Source organism: Rhincodon typus, chromosome 27, assembly GCF_021869965.1.
Source record: "Rhincodon typus isolate 14 chromosome 27, sRhiTyp1.1, whole genome shotgun sequence".
Lineage (NCBI taxonomy): Eukaryota > Metazoa > Chordata > Chondrichthyes > Orectolobiformes > Rhincodontidae > Rhincodon > Rhincodon typus.
In genome coordinates, this window is record NC_063358.1 from 16,022,519 (window position 1) to 16,038,315 (window position 15,797).

A 15,797-nucleotide genomic window follows, 5' to 3' on the forward strand; every position below is an offset into this window, starting at 1 on the left:
ACAAGTGGGAGATAGTCAACAGTGTGATGAAGAGAGTTCAGAGGCATTTTATTCCTGTTAGAGTGAAGGGTAAGGCTGGTAAGATTAAGGAACAATGGATGAATAAAGATACTGATGTTCTAATCAAGAATAAAAAAAACATTTTTAGATATTGACAACTTGGTTCAATTCAATCTCTTAAACAATGTAAACAGTATGGGGGCATTCTTAAGAAGAATTCAGGAAGGCAAAGAGGGGACACGGGATAGCATTGGATTATCCTCAACCATATCTGCCAAAGAGATTCTACAAATACATTAAGAGCAAGAGGGTAACTAGAGACACAATTGGGCATCAAAGATCAAGGAAGTCGTCTTTGTGTTGAACCCCAGGGGATGGGAGATACTAAATGAATAGTTTTTATATGGAGAAAGAAATGGATTCAAGAGAATGCAGAGAAACAAACTTTGATGTTTTAAAAACAGTTCACATTATAGAAGAGGAAGTTCAGGAGCCCTTGGAGAATACGAAGTTGGATAAATCTTCCGGGCCTAATCTAATGTATCCCAGAACATTGTGGGAAGCAAGGGAGGAAATTGAGACACCTTGCACAAATATATGCATCATCTATAACTACAGGTGAGATACTTGATGACTGGAAAGAGGCTAATGTTGTACCTTTGTTTAAGGAAGTTTGTAAGGAGAAACCGGGGAACTGTAGGCCTCCAAGTCTGACCTCGGTTGTGGGTAAATTGTTGGAGGTGAATATAAAGGATAGGATTTATGGACATTTAGAGAGGGAAAAATTGATTAGGGATAATCAGCATGGTTTTGTGTGAGGAAAATCGTGTCTCACAAATTTGATGGAGTATTTGAGGAAGTTACCAAAAAGATTTATGATGCAGTGCAGAAGATGTTGTTTATTTTGATTTTCGTAAAGCCTTTGACAAGGTTGCACATGGTAGACTAATTAGTAAAGTTAGGTCACATGGGATTCAGGGTGAGCTTGCCAATTGGATATGTAATTGGCTTAATGTGGAGGGGGGAGGAAGAGAGAGAGACAGCGCAAGAGCGAGCTCCACTGGGATCAGTTCTGGGTCCTCTTTTGTTCATCATTTAGATAAATGATTTGGATGAGAATATAGAAGGCATCATTAATAGGTTTGCAGAGGACACCAAAATTAATGGCATTGTAGAGAGTGAAGAAGGTTTTTTAAGATTACAAAGGGATTTGATCAAGTGAGTCAATGGGCTGAAAAATGGCAGATGGAGTTCAAGCTGGATAAATGCGAGGTATTACATTTTGGTACAACAAACAAGGGTAGGTCTTACACAATTAATAGTAGGGCCTTGGCCAGTGTTGTAGAACAGAGGGATTTAGGGGTGCAGGTACGTAATTCTTTAAAGCTGGCATTACATATAGACGGGATGGTTTAAAAAAAAAAAAAAAAAGAGTTTGGCATGCTTGCCTTCATTGCTCAGTCCTTTTGAGTATAGAGTTGGGATGTTATCTTGAGATTGTAGAAGACATTGGTGAGACCTCTTCTGGAATACTGTGCCCAGTTACAGGAAGGATATTATCAAGCTGGTGATGTTTCAGGAGAGATTTACCAGAATATTGCTGGGTATGGAAGGTTTGAGTTATAAAGATAGGCTGGGAAGTTTTTCACTGGAGCGTAGAAGGTTTCTAGGTGACCTGATAGAAGTTTATAAAATAATGAGAGTTATAGATAGGGAAAAGACAACTACCATCAACTCTAAAATGGGAAATTTCAAGACTGGGGCACATGTTTAAGCAGAGAGCTTTAAGACAGATAGAAGATGCAAATATTTCACACAGTGGGTGGTTTGCATGTAGAATGAACTTCCTGAATAAGTGGTAGATGCGGGTACAATTACAATGTTTAAAAGACAATTGGATGGATATACGAATAGGAAAGGTTTGGAGGGTTATGGGCCAGGAGGCAGCAGGTGGGACGAGTTTAGTTTGGGATTGTGTTCGGCATGGACTGGTTGGACCGAAAGGTCTGTTTCTGTGCTCTATGACCAACACTTTCCCAATGACAAATGTTTGGCTAACTAGCATATTGTTAGCTGTTTATTGTCACTTCCTCTTCCCTTCTTGAAGGATGTTACTTTGGCAGTTTTCCAATCCTCTGGGAATTTTCCAGAATCTACAGATATGCAGAAGATCGGTACCAGGGCATCCACTATCTCTACAGCCACTTCCTTTAATACTCTCAGATATAACCAACCAGGTCTTGATGACACACCAACCTTTAGAACCAATTGTTTCACAAGTGCGTTTTTCTTCTAGTGATAGTTACTGTATTTGGTTCCTTTTCTCCTTTTGCTAGTATTTTTGGAATACTGTCTTCTGCCTTGAAGACTAATGTGAAGTATTCATTCAACTCCTCTGTTAGTTCTTCACCCTCATTCTCCAGTTTACCCTCAAACTTTATTCTCTCTTGTACTTTTTAAGTCATCTTTTGTTTATTTTTAAATCTTTCCCAAATCTCTGACTTGCCAGTACTCGTAACCACATTTTATGCTTATTTTTACAATTTGATCTAATCCTTAACTTTCTTAGTTAACTGTGGTTGGTTTATCCTCTTCCTAGAATCCTTCTTCCTCACTGGGACACAAACAGAAAAGGTTGTTAAATATTTTATTGTACTGAGTTTTAATGTTAAAGAACAACAATGTGTTTGCACTCATTCTGCACAGGCCACAGGCAGCTGGATGTCAGCTAGAAGTCCCAACATTCTGACAGAGCTTTGTTTAACTGTAGCTCGGGGTGAAGAAAAAAAAAAAGAAGAGGCTCACTGAACTCACCAGAGATCTCTTCACCATCTTTCCTGTTCAAGTCCTCTGTAGTAACAGCAACTGTAGTCAGAGCTGGACTCCATTCAATGCATTCTTCAGTGTTTTCTTCAGACACAGTTATGTGGGTCCCATTGCCTATAAAATTAACACAGTCCTGTGATGATACAATGGCTTTAATGAGGTGTATTTTGGTTTGTTTTCTTATGAAGAAAGGTTGAGATGGATTTGCTGAAAGGTCTGCTCCAAAGCCAATAAAATAAATAGTTTGAGGGGCCTGGAGTTTGTGTTTTAAAAGTTGGAACAATAGAAGCAGCTTGAACAGGTGGGGTCAAGCTCCCACAAAACCAGGATTTTGAGTTTGAGTTTTAGTTTTTTTTACAGTTGCTGGGCTCTTGAAGCTGGGTGTGGAATCTCTTATTCCTCTCTGTTACAGCTAAAAGCTGGGCTTCTCCTCTTGCTGCTAGAATTGCACATGAAAATCTATTTTACTGAATTTGCCTTTGCAAAGGTTGTTTATGTGATGTTACTGTATTGGAACGGTTAGTTAATACATATATTATTTCGCTAAGCATTTCGATAGTTACAGTTTAACCAATTCTTTTCTTTTGTCTGTATTTCAACTGTGGTATAAAAATAAACTGTTTTGCTTAACCTCACATAGTTTAACCAATCAAGTTGTATCTGGAACGCAATGCCTTATGCTTACCTTTAGAATAAGAAAAAAGTTAGACTATCTTAATATATCTTGAGGGGATTTGGTCTGGTCCATAACAGTCCTCAAGCAAAAACATTTTTTTTGTTCAGTTAGAGCATACTAAATCTCTGACTTCATTGAAGCTCCTGGGGAGGGGTAGGTGTCACTGTGCTTCAAAGTGCTTGAATTAAAAAAAAAAGACCAAGTAGCCCTTTAATAAATGCTGGGTTAAATATTCCAGCCCAGAGAAGGACATAAAACATGCTGACTTCACATGGTGCAAGGTCAGCAAGATGGAAACACAAGTGCCTATAAAATCTGAGGGGCAGCTCTGTGCTGAAATAATATAACCTGTCCAATAATGCCAGATAGAGAAAACCTGATTGTGCTATGGCTTCACCAGAGGGGCATGGTGGTAGACTGGTTACTTTGTTGGGTACAATCATTCAGTAGGCTAAATTGAAGAGGAAGAGACAAGTTCGAATTTCATTACAATAACTGAGGGATTTAAATTTAATTTACAAGAATAAGAAGCTGGTAACAGTTACAGACAACCTGAAACTACTAGAATACCATAAATATCCAGCTGGTTCACTAATGTTCTTTTAGGAAGAAAGATCTGCTATCTTAACTCAATCTGACATTAGATGATTCTAGAGGCTCCAGGACCAGCTTCATACACCACGAAAAATGGTCAGTAGCATTACTGCTACATCACTGTTCAATCTTGAAGGACAAAGCTTGCCAGACTAGTCCTGTGGCAGATGCTAATAAAGCCAAAAAAGGAAAATCTAGTGACTTCATCCTCATAGCTCTTACTTATGTATCTGTCCAACACAGTAATGGTGGGAACAAGCACAGTGCTTGTTGAGATAAAAAAAATCTTTCACAATGAAACTTACCCCACAGTGCTGATTATTATTACCAGCAAGATACATGGAATAGATTCAGAAAAGCAGAAAAATTGGGAATTGTTAGAGTTGCTATATGCCATCAGGAGGACGTCATTTTACCATAATCTCTAAACTATCAGCTCTCACTCTACCACTATCAAGCAAAGGGAGTGACCTGTTTTCAACTGGAGTAATGAAGAACATACGAGGTACAGTATCAGACATTCCTAAAATTAATCTGCAATCTGGTGAAGCTATAGCACAAGATTACATACACACTAAACAGCAGAAACAGAGAGCACTACACTATCCTCTAAAGGGATCAGATAATCTGCCACATCTGTCCTGGATGGGGTGGATAAGTTAACTAACCAGAGGAGACAGCTTTGTGAGCATCCCATCCTTACTGATAGCCAAGCCCACTATAAGTAGAGAAGACAAGGCTGAAGACCCAATAACCATTTTCAACTAAAGTTGCTAAACGGATTATTCATCTTGGCCTTTCAGATGAAGTCTCCAGCATCGTAGATCAGATTTTTCAGCCAATTTAGTTTAGTCCATGTGATAAAGCAATATGAACATATTGGATTTATCAAGGCTCTGTGTGGTGACAACATCCCTGCTGTAATAATGAACATTTGTGCTCCAGGATTAGCTGCATTCTTAGCCAAGCTAGTCTCAGAGTTACAATACTAACAGTTCCCTGACCAAGGGAGAAAATGCCTAGCTGTGCTCTGTCCTCAAAAAGGAGGACAAATCTGGCCAATTACTGCCCCAGTCTACTCTTAATCATTCAAGTGATTGGAGGTTTAATCAACAGAGCTATCAAGTAGTATTCATTCACCACGACCCCAGACCTCATTACAGCCTTGGTCAAGGACAGACAAAAGAGTTAAATTCAGAGATGAGATGAGAGTGATTGCACTTAAAGATAGCATTTGATTAAATATGATATCAAGGAGACCTAGCAACATTTCAATCAATGAGAACCAAGAGAAAATCTATCCACTGGAAGGAATCATAACTAGTACAAAGAAAAACAGTTGTAGTTGCTGAAGGACATTTGTCTCAGCCCCAGGACATTGCTTCAGATGTTCCTCAGTCTGAGTCTTCAGGTTGTGTGCTAGGCCGAACATCTCCAGATATTTGGATGACCTTCTCTCCATCATAAGGTCAAAAGTGTGACTGTCTCTGATAATTGTGAAGTGTTCATCTGCAACCCATTTATTAAATGAGTCTGTTCTCCATCAGCAAGATCAGTTCAACATTCAAGCTTGGGCTGTTAAGTGGTAAGCAAGTGACAACCACACGAGCATGTTTTATAGGAGAATCTAATCACATCCTCTTGATATTCTACAGTTTTACCATTATTCAACACCTCTCTCACCTTCAACATCCTGGGGCCACCAGTGATGAGAACTGAACCAATCACATAAATACTTTGGTTACAAGAGCAGGTCAAACACTTAGTATTCCTCAGTGACCAACATCTAGAGTCCCCAAGTCTTTCTATTTGTCGTATGGCATTATTTGGAATATTTTCTATTTGGTTGGATGAAGTCAGCTGCAACAACATTGAACAGCTTGACACCGTTTGGGACAAAGCAACCTGATCGTCAATCTATCCACCATCCTATACATTCCATTCTCCACAAGTGGCAAGCTGTGGCAACAGTGTGTAGACCTACAACATGCTCACAGCAACTTGCCATGTCTTCTTTTTGTAACTTCCCAAACCAGTGATTTCTAACATCTTGAAGGACAAGGACAGCAGGAGCCCGAGAACACTGCCATTTTCAAAGTTACCCACGTCTCCGTTTTGGAAATCTTGCTGTTCCTTTGTCACTGCTGGGCCAAAAATCTTTTCTTTACCAACAATGCATCTAACTTCACAACATGCAGTGCAATGATTCAAGGTTCACCAACACTCTTCCGAAGGCAATTAGGCTCAGGCAGCAAAGCAGTCTAAGCAGTGACACCCACATCCCATGAAATGAATCACAGGAAAACAAAATCCTCAACATGCCTCCCATCCCTGTTGGTTGTTCAGTAAACAGTCGTCATTCTCACAAGTTCACTGTCTGACAACTTCTGCAATTATTATCTACCTCTAGATGCCCCTGACTGATTTGTTAGGTCAGAAACCAATTAGAGTCAAAGTTAGTGCTAGACTGAATTTATTTGTAAGCTGGATGGGGTCAAGGTTTCCTTCCCCCAAAATATAGCAATGAACCAGTTAGATTTTTAAACAACAATCTGTCAGCTTCACAGTTAAATTTATCAATGACCAAACTTTAAAAAGAGAATTCAATTTCTCAAGCTACCCTGCTAGATTTTACACGTTCTATTGATTAGCCCAGTAATGAAAACATTAAGCTATACCATGATAGAGAAATAAAGAAAAACCACTCACGCCAAAAATCTGAAATGTTGTAACGCACACATCAGTAAATCAGCATTCCATGAAAATTCTGTGAAGGATTTTACCTGAAACATTTACTGAACTTTGTCCCTATTTCAGAGGCATTTTCTGCCCCAATCTACAAATTCTGCCATTACAGTAAACTCAAATAAATACAGCAGGCATAAAGTGCAAACCTCACAATTCTCATAGATGCAACAGTTATGAAACCACAACTATTCACATCTTTGGATACACCCTCACTGCCACTCCACCTCTTTCAACATTCTCCCTCCATCAGTGACATTGCACTCACCATCTATGGAGGTAGGGGTCTGTATCACATTGCTCTGCTGACTTGGAACCGGAGCCCTGGCACTGCTGATTAGAAGATCAAATTTGGTGCTGCGGCAGGTATTGGTACAAACTTTATCATGTTGATAGAAGTCCAACTGCCCAGAGTCCATCATTTTCCTGCAAATAAGTGCATCCAAAGATAATAGTTATTATATAATACACTCCAAGGCTACTTGGCACTATACCATAACCTATTACTCTTGTAAACTGGGTGAAGTATGTGCAGCGGGAATTCCACAGCAGTTTTCCCTGCTGTGGGCTTTGGACTGAGCTAGGATTTATTGTTTTTCAATCCAGGAAAAGAAATGAATGGATAATGGAAGCAGAAGAATTGTAAGTTTCAAAAGAAAACTTGAAGTCCGCGCAGAACTATAGGGAAATAGCTGGAAAAGTGAGACTAATTGAACATATTAATTTGGAGAAGTAGACCTGTTCCACCATTCAATAACGCCGTGTTTGTTTGGTTTGTGTTCCAAATTTCTACCTACCCCAGTCTTAGATTGTTGTTAGAAAAGGGGAACCATCTACTTCTGCCTTAAAGGTATTGAATGACCCCATGACCATCACCTTCCAAGGCAGAGAGTTCCAAAGTCACACAACTCTAAGAGAAAAAAAATTCCCACTATCTCTGCTCTGAAAGGGCAAGATTTAGTTTTAAAACAGTATCCCCTAGTTCTGGACAGCCCCTTATGAGGAAATAACCTTTTCAACCTACGTTCTCAAGACCAGTCAGTATCTTGCACATTCCAATCAAGTCACTTCTCACCTTTTCTCAGCTCTGGAGGAAACAAGTCCAGTCTGTCCAATATTTCCTTGTATTACACCTGGAATCAGTGGTTGTCTATCTAGTAAACCTCTGAACCACTTCCATGCAATTAAATCCTTCCTTAAATGAAGAGACCAAAAATGCACACAATATTCATCAATGCCCTATCTAACCAAAGCATCACTCTTTACTTTTGTGTGCAATTCCTTTTGTAATAAAGGACAGCATTCCATTAATCTGTGTTTGCCTGGTGTACCTGCATACTAACATCTTGAAGTTCATGCATGACTAGAATGCCTAAATTCCCACTGCACCTTTCTCCATTTACACAATACATTTTTAAAATCTTGCTGGCCAGAGAGTGAACAACTTTTTCTTTCCCAAAATGTAGTCCATCTGCCAAATTTCTACCTATTTACTCAACTTATCTATAGTCTTTTGCATTCTTATTATGTCATTCTTCACAACAATCTTTCCTACCTATCTTTGTGTCATCTGCAAATTTAACTACCATGCCTTTCTCTCTCCTCATCATTGATAAGTTGTAAGAAGTCAAGGGTCCAGCTCAGACTCACATAGGATCATACTCATCACACTGTGCCAATCTGAAAATGGCCCATTTATGCACCCGATTTTCTATCAGCCAATCAACCCTCTATTCATGTTGGTATATTACCCCTTACACTTCATACAATATTGCTTTATGCGGCTCCTTGTCTAATGACTTCTGGAAATCCAAATATAGTACATCAGCAGGATCTCCTTATCTACAGTACACATTACTCATTAAATGAATTACAATAAACCAATTCGACAATTTCCCTTTCATAAAATCCTGCCAAATCTTCCCAATTGCCATGAGTTTTTCCAAGTGCTCAGTTAGAATTTCCATCAAGACTGACTAACTAACATCAGACTTTAAGCTAACTGGCCTTCAGTTACATGTCTCCTCTTTTTGAACACAGTGATTTATTTACAACTTTCCAGTCTGATGGAACCTTTCCAGAATCTAATACGCATTTTCATTTAAAAAACCTTTATACGAAGTACTTAATAAAATCAACTACTTCATCCTCGAGTGAAGACGGAATCAAAATATTTATTACACACGCCATTTCTTTATCACCTATTAACTCCCGATTCTCACCCCTCTAGAGGACCACTCACTGTATTTACTCTTGTCCTTTTCAGATACCTGTAGAAGTTATTTGCTTCTACATTTCTAGCTAGCTTCCTCTCATGCTCTAATTTATTCATCTTGATTAACCTTTTAGTCATTCTCCCTTTCTTTGTATTCTGACCAGCCATGCATCTTTTCACATTATATGCTTTATACCTCAACTTCTTTGATTACCTACATATAGTAGGATCTCTCTTGGATCTTTACAGCAGGAATGTACTTATTGAGAGTACTCTAATATATCCCTTTAAATGTCTGTCACTGCTTTTCTACAGATCTATTTCCACTTAACATCTACATCACTTGAGCTTGCTCAGGTTTCGTACTCATCTTAGACCCATTCTTTGCCCTGCTGAAAGGAAGCATGATTGAATTTTGTGCACTTATGCAGACATGCCTTTACTTTGGGATCATTAATTCTGTAACATTACACAATATCAGATCCAATATAGTTTGCCCTATGGTCAGATCCAGGACATTCTGCTCCAAGAAACTCTCTTAAAAGCACTTTATGAACTCCTCATTGAGACTACTATTGCCAATCTAATTTTTTTTTAAGTTCGCGTTAGTCTGAATACCATGATTAATGCCATCTCTTTATCAAAAGCATCTAAGATTTCTTCTTGTACCCTTCTTCCTACATCACTGTTACCGTCCAGGAACCTGCAGATAACTTGTACTTCCCAAAGTTTGCTCACCTTCACCCAACCAGATTCAATATCCTGATATCCTGAACCAAGATCACCCTTAAATACTGCATCAAGTGTCTTTGATTTGGAGTGCTACCCATCCACATTTATCTAGCCTCCTTTTCCTTTTGAATGTCATATGCCCTTCAATATTCTGAACTCAATCTACATCATCAGCATCCATGCCTCCACAATGGCTATCATACTATATATTTTTTCACTTCAATGTGCTGAGTCAATTAATTTGTTTTATGAATGCTGTACACATGCACAGAATTTAGATTCATTTTTCATCTTTTTTCGATCAGCCAGCATAGGCAAGACAGGCCAAATGGTTTCCTTTGCTTTTCATAAAATGACAGTTAGCTATCCCAGCTTCCATACATAAGTAGGAAGGGTTTTCTTCAGTTGAATTTTTTTTGAAAGCAGACGGCTCTGGTTATCTCCCAAACTTTCCCACAGCTTCAACACTATGGAATTCCCTTAGTATTCTTCTGAAAATTCACAGGATTTTAACAAAAATGGTGTCACTCAACTACTAACCCCCTAACTTTTAAAAAATATCTTTACTAACGTTAGGAGTGCCCTGCCTGTGCATCTTAGCCTCAATTTAAAACACAGTAGAGAATAAAATACAAACCCAAGTGTTTCTAGCTCACAGAGACATCACTTCAGCAACCTGTGATGTCCACTGGAATTTCTTCTTTAAGGTTCTCCCAAGTCCTGTTGTCTGAAGGTACTGTTACCTAAAGTATGTCACAGTGGCAGTGCCTCATATTACCAAGGCAGTTAGTCATTGTTCCAAGTGTGAGCCTAGATGGTTGTTAGCGTTAGGATTATTGTAGCTTAGCACTGTATCACGAATACTGGAAACAAACCCCACAAATTTAAATGTATTTCATAGCTAATAGTCCATTGGTTGCTACAAATAGAGAGCTTCTGCTCCTGTAAAGGGGAACAGCTGGCCATTCAACCCATTGAGCATGCCCTGCTGTTCAATGAGATCAACCCCTTTTACTCACACCATGCCCAAAACCCTATAGGCCACTGGTAACCAGAATCTGACATCCTGTGGAAGCTCAGTCGTTTTATGTTTATGTTAAAGGCTCACCACTGATTTAAAAGATTCTCATCTTTGGCCTAAATGGCATCCTCCTTATTTTTGAAATTATGTTCTCTGGTTCTAGACTCCCCAACCAGGGGAAATATCTTAGCTGCATTTACTATATATATCCCTTTAAGTATTTTGCAAGCTTCAAAGAGATCACCTCTCATTCATGATACCTGTAGAGAATACAGACCCAGTTTGAGGTATTTGAATCATTGATAGCCATGCGTCAGATGCTGGAAAATCGGAGGGTGGCTAATGTGATGCCATTATTTAAGAAAGGCTGTAAGAAAAAGCCAAGGGACTATAGATGGGTGGACGTTTTATGTCAGTGGTGGTAAGTTGCTGGAGGCAACTCTGAGGGACAGGATTTACATGCATTTGGAAAAGCATGGACTCGTTACGGATAGTCAACATGGCATGTAGGTGGGGAGTCATGTCTCACTAACTTGAGTTTTTTGAACAGGTGACAAAGAAAATTGATGAAAGCAGAGCGGTTGACATTGTCTGTATGGACTTCAGCAAAATGTCTGACAAGGTTCCACATCGTAGACTCGTTAGTAAGGTCAGATCACATGGGATCCGGGGAACTAGCCAACTGAATACAAATTGACTTGAAGGTAGGAAACAGAGGTGGCAGTTGAAGGTTGTTTTTTGGACTGCAGGCCTGTGACCAGTGGTGTGCCTCAAAGATCAGTGCTGGGTGTACTGCTTTTTGTCATTTATTTAAATGATTTGGTTGCGAATATAGGAGAATGGTTAGTAAGTTTGCAGATGTCACCAAAGTAGGTGGTGCAGTGGACAGTGAAAATGATCATCTCAGAGTACAACAGGACCTTGATCAGATGGGGCAAAGCAGCGAGGAGTGACAGATGGAGTTTAATTTATATAAATGTAAGGTGTTCCATTTTGGTAAAGCAAACCAGGGCAGGACTTATACAGTTAGTAGCAAGGACGTGGAGAATGCTGCTGAACAAAGAGAGCTGGGGTGTAAGCACATAGTTCCTTGAAAGTGGAGTCACAGGTAGACAGGGTGGTGAAGGCGTCGTTTGGTAAGCTTGCCTTCATTGAGCAGAACATCAAATATGTCATGTTGCTGTTGTACAGGATATTGATGAGGCCACTTTTGGAATACTGTGTACAAGTCTGGTAGCCTCTATATAGCATAGATGTTGTTAAATCTGAGAGGGTACAGAAAAGATTTACAAGGATGTTGCCAGGACTGGAGGATTTGAGCTGGGGGTGATGCTGAATAGGCTGGGGCTTTCATCCCTGCAGTGCCGGAGACTGAGGTACAGATTTCTAAAATCATGAGGGGCATGGATAGGGTTAATAGCTAAAGTCTTTTTTCCTAGGGTGGGGAGTCCAAAACTAGAGGACCAGGTTTATGGTGACAGATGAAAGATTTAAAAATGATCTAAGCATAACTTTTTCACACAGAGTGCATGTATATATGGAATGAACTGCCAGAGTAAGTGGTGGAGGCAGGTACAATTGCAATATTTAAAAGGCATCTGGAGGGGTACATGAATAGGAAGGGTTGAGAGGGATATGGCTCAAATGCTGGCAAATGGGACTAGGTCAGATTGGGATGCCTGATCAGTCCGGATGAGTTGGACCAAAGGGTCTGCTTTGATACTGTAAGACTCTGACTCTATAATGCTACATGCTAACATGTGTTTGTCAGTAGTTCAGTGTAGCATTCTTGGTGGTAGCCACTCCCAATTAAACAGGATACAAAACTGTGTTTAGAAAAGGAGTCTGGGAGATGGCAAGAAAAGCTGACAGACAGAATTTTAGAAACACATAGCCAAGGCTCCCGCGGGCATCTTTCACGCGCTCGCTCTCAAAAATAATCACAAGCGTACAATCCAAGTACAAACACGTAGGTGCATAGGGAGGAGTCATTACCTCAATTACAAACAGACAAAACTAATAAATTTAAACATTTTAAATAAAATAAACCTAGCTGAATGGGTTCAATATTCCAGAAACCATCAATGTTAAAAGATTAGGATACAGGATCAACATTTCTGAATTCCTGCCATTGATGTTAGGTAGAAAAAGTGGACAGCCAATTTGCACACAAGATAATAAGGATAAAATCTGCCTTCCATGGTGTCGGTCAAGGGATAAGCATTGACAAGGACACTGGGGAAACACCTTGCTTTTCTGCAAAACAGTTTCATTGGATTTTTGTGCCCATCAGCAAAGACAGACAGAGCCCGAGTTCAACATCTCATCTGATATCCAGCATAGCTAAAGCTCAGCACTCCAAGTGCCACACTGGTGTGTTAGCCAAGATTGTGCACTTAGATATGACTTGCAGACAGCAGGGGTCGAAATGATTATAAACTCTGCAGAGTGACCAAAGAGGAACCTCAGCTCGTTAACCACCGATTAGAAATCAAACTTGGGATTTCATGGCCTCGGATTCAGTAATTCATTAGAAATGGGACAATAAATAGATTAAAGGATGGATTGAGTAATTTAATGTAGGGAGATGACGATGATTTTGAAGAGAATTAAAAAGCTTGCCATGTTAAGAGTTAGCAGAAAAGGAATCAAGAAAGCTGATGTCAAGGCACAGAAGTATTTAAAAAAACACAAAGCACAAAGACAGCATTATCCGGGGTTCAAGATCACACAAAGGAGATTAAAAAACAGCAATCCTGAAAAAAAATGGTACCAACCTCAACATTATACCTCCTATTCGAATTGCCCGCTTCCAGTCTTTCAGTGTAGACTTCCCTGCCAAATGTACAAACTGCTTTGGGCTTATAAGCTGATCATTAAACTAAAAAAAAAAGGAAAATCCGATAATTCAGTCAACCAGAGCTGAAAATATAGATATCTTTGGTCATATACTAAGTGACAGAGATTTCAGTATGAGTACCAGGATACTGCAAGAATGCATATACTCACAAATACAAAAATATAGAGATATCCCACACTAACAAAACGCAGCTGAAGCATCTTCTGAAACTGAGGCACTGTCTCATGCTGGGGAATGTGTGTATTCCTCTGTATGCTGCACAAGGGATACGGGATTCAAGAGGGATTGGTGTACCTCGATAGCAGTAGAATATTCTACCCTTAAACGCAGTACAACAAAACCATAACTCAGACACATGGAGTAGGATTAACAGCCAGAAGTAGCAGCCCAATCTGATTGTGTTAGCCCTCCTGATCAGAGGGATCAACTAAAGGACCACTGTTGCCAACTCATTTGATGTCTGCCAACACTATCAGCCAGAAATCAAATGAGACTTCTGTGGTCTGCTTGACTCAACAAAATAATAAGCAGCAAATTTAACAAGGAATGTCAAAATAGTTAAAGCTAGAACATTGTTAGCTTTATCATACCTTTACACATTTCACATTAATACCCGGACAAACAAACTTCTTCCACAAGAGAATAGCTTTGCTCTCGCCACAAGTAATGGGATAAGCAATTTCAACTTCCTCATTGATCTCATTGCAGATATCTGAAATTTAAGAAAAATACTGTAATTTTTCATAGCCGCAATTTCAGTTTTATTTTTGAAAAGTAACTGGGGAGAAAAGTCTGTGATTAGGCCAGGTCTTATCTGGTGAAAACCATTGCCAAAACTATCTGCCTCTTTCAACCCCTACCATGCAAACAAGCTGTATGCAGTTCTCTCACTGGTAAATTTGCAACAATTAAATATATGTTACACCTTTAACTTTGTAAAATGCGCAAAACACTTCAACGGAGCATTAGCAAATAAAAGCTGACACCTGGTCACAAAAGGAAATGGACAGATGACAAGGCTGATTTTAAGGAGTACCTTGAAATGGAAGAGAGATAGAGAAGCAGGGAAAGTTGGGAAAGGAATTCCAGAGATTAGCGTCCAGAAAGCAAAGGTCAGAAATAGGGGTACAGAGAGATCCAGTGCTTTAGGGACAGCATAAGTTACAGACTGGTGGCAGGTTTTGGAAAGGCAAGGTGGGGAATGCGGCAGTATTTTAGATTATATATTATATTTTAGATTTATACTGGAGCAGTACTGGTAAAAAGTACAATAACCTGAATTTACAGAAGCAGAAGCGAAACAAAACCACTCAAAATAAGCATGAAGCACTCCTAGGTAAAGATAGGCTATATGTAAGGAGCCGCTGCTTCAACGCTGCCTTATTCAAGTACTTGCAGATAAATACGAGTTAATATGCAGTGTAAAGTTCCCTTTGACACTTCAAACATAGCAAGAACTAAGCACAGCACTGAAGAGATACAAAATCCGCCATCCTCTGCATCTACCAGTGTCATTTTGATAGCGTGGCTTTGCACAATAGGTATCCTGCAGTTTGAGAGAGACTCCAGTAAGAGGCTGGTGATATGAACTTTCATTCACTTGCAACTAGCTTGAAATCTCAAATTCACTTCACACAGCATTTCACAACTGAAGTGATGAGTTTCTTCCCATCAGTCTGGTCTGGATTTGAAATGAGATAGTGGATTTTGCCATTCAGCCCTTTCCATGCACAGTTATGGAGTTCTTGAAAGTTATATTTAGCCAGCAATTGCCAATTTCCAGCATATAAACACCACTTCAGAAAAAGAGCGATGAAATGGACTCAGTTTAAAATAACTGTTGCACCAAAACCATTACTAGGAACATGACTAGAAAAGGTATCATAAGATCAGAACACTGAACTTGTAGTTAGCCAGCCAATTCCAAACAACTGCATGCAGAAATAAGCACCAAATTAAATACACCAAGTAATTTCTCAGAATCGAATCAAATCAAATATTAATCTATTACTTTTATGTAACTAACATTGTTATACAGAAGAACCCAACTTACTTTAGGATAGGGAGGTTGTCAGAAATGCTCCACGTTAGCTGCTCCTGAATGGTTTGATCACAAAGTACATCAAAG

At 39.4% G+C, this 15,797-nt stretch overlaps 1 protein-coding gene across 2 annotated transcripts in view; it reads right to left on the reverse strand.

The window, feature by feature from the left end:
* Window positions 1-15,797, reverse strand: part of LOC109932302 (glucocorticoid modulatory element-binding protein 1) — a 40,723-nt gene that overhangs the window by 10,275 nt on the left and 14,651 nt on the right. For both annotated transcript variants that reach the window (XM_020531536.2, XM_020531537.2), the window contains exons 3-6: window positions 14,260-14,381; window positions 13,587-13,690; window positions 7,110-7,267; window positions 2,815-2,940 (exon numbers count right to left, since the gene is read on the reverse strand). In XM_020531536.2, coding sequence (XP_020387125.1) covers window positions 2,815-2,940; window positions 7,110-7,267; window positions 13,587-13,690; window positions 14,260-14,381 — 510 coding nt within the window. The remainder of the gene's footprint in view (window positions 1-2,814; window positions 2,941-7,109; window positions 7,268-13,586; window positions 13,691-14,259; window positions 14,382-15,797) is intronic.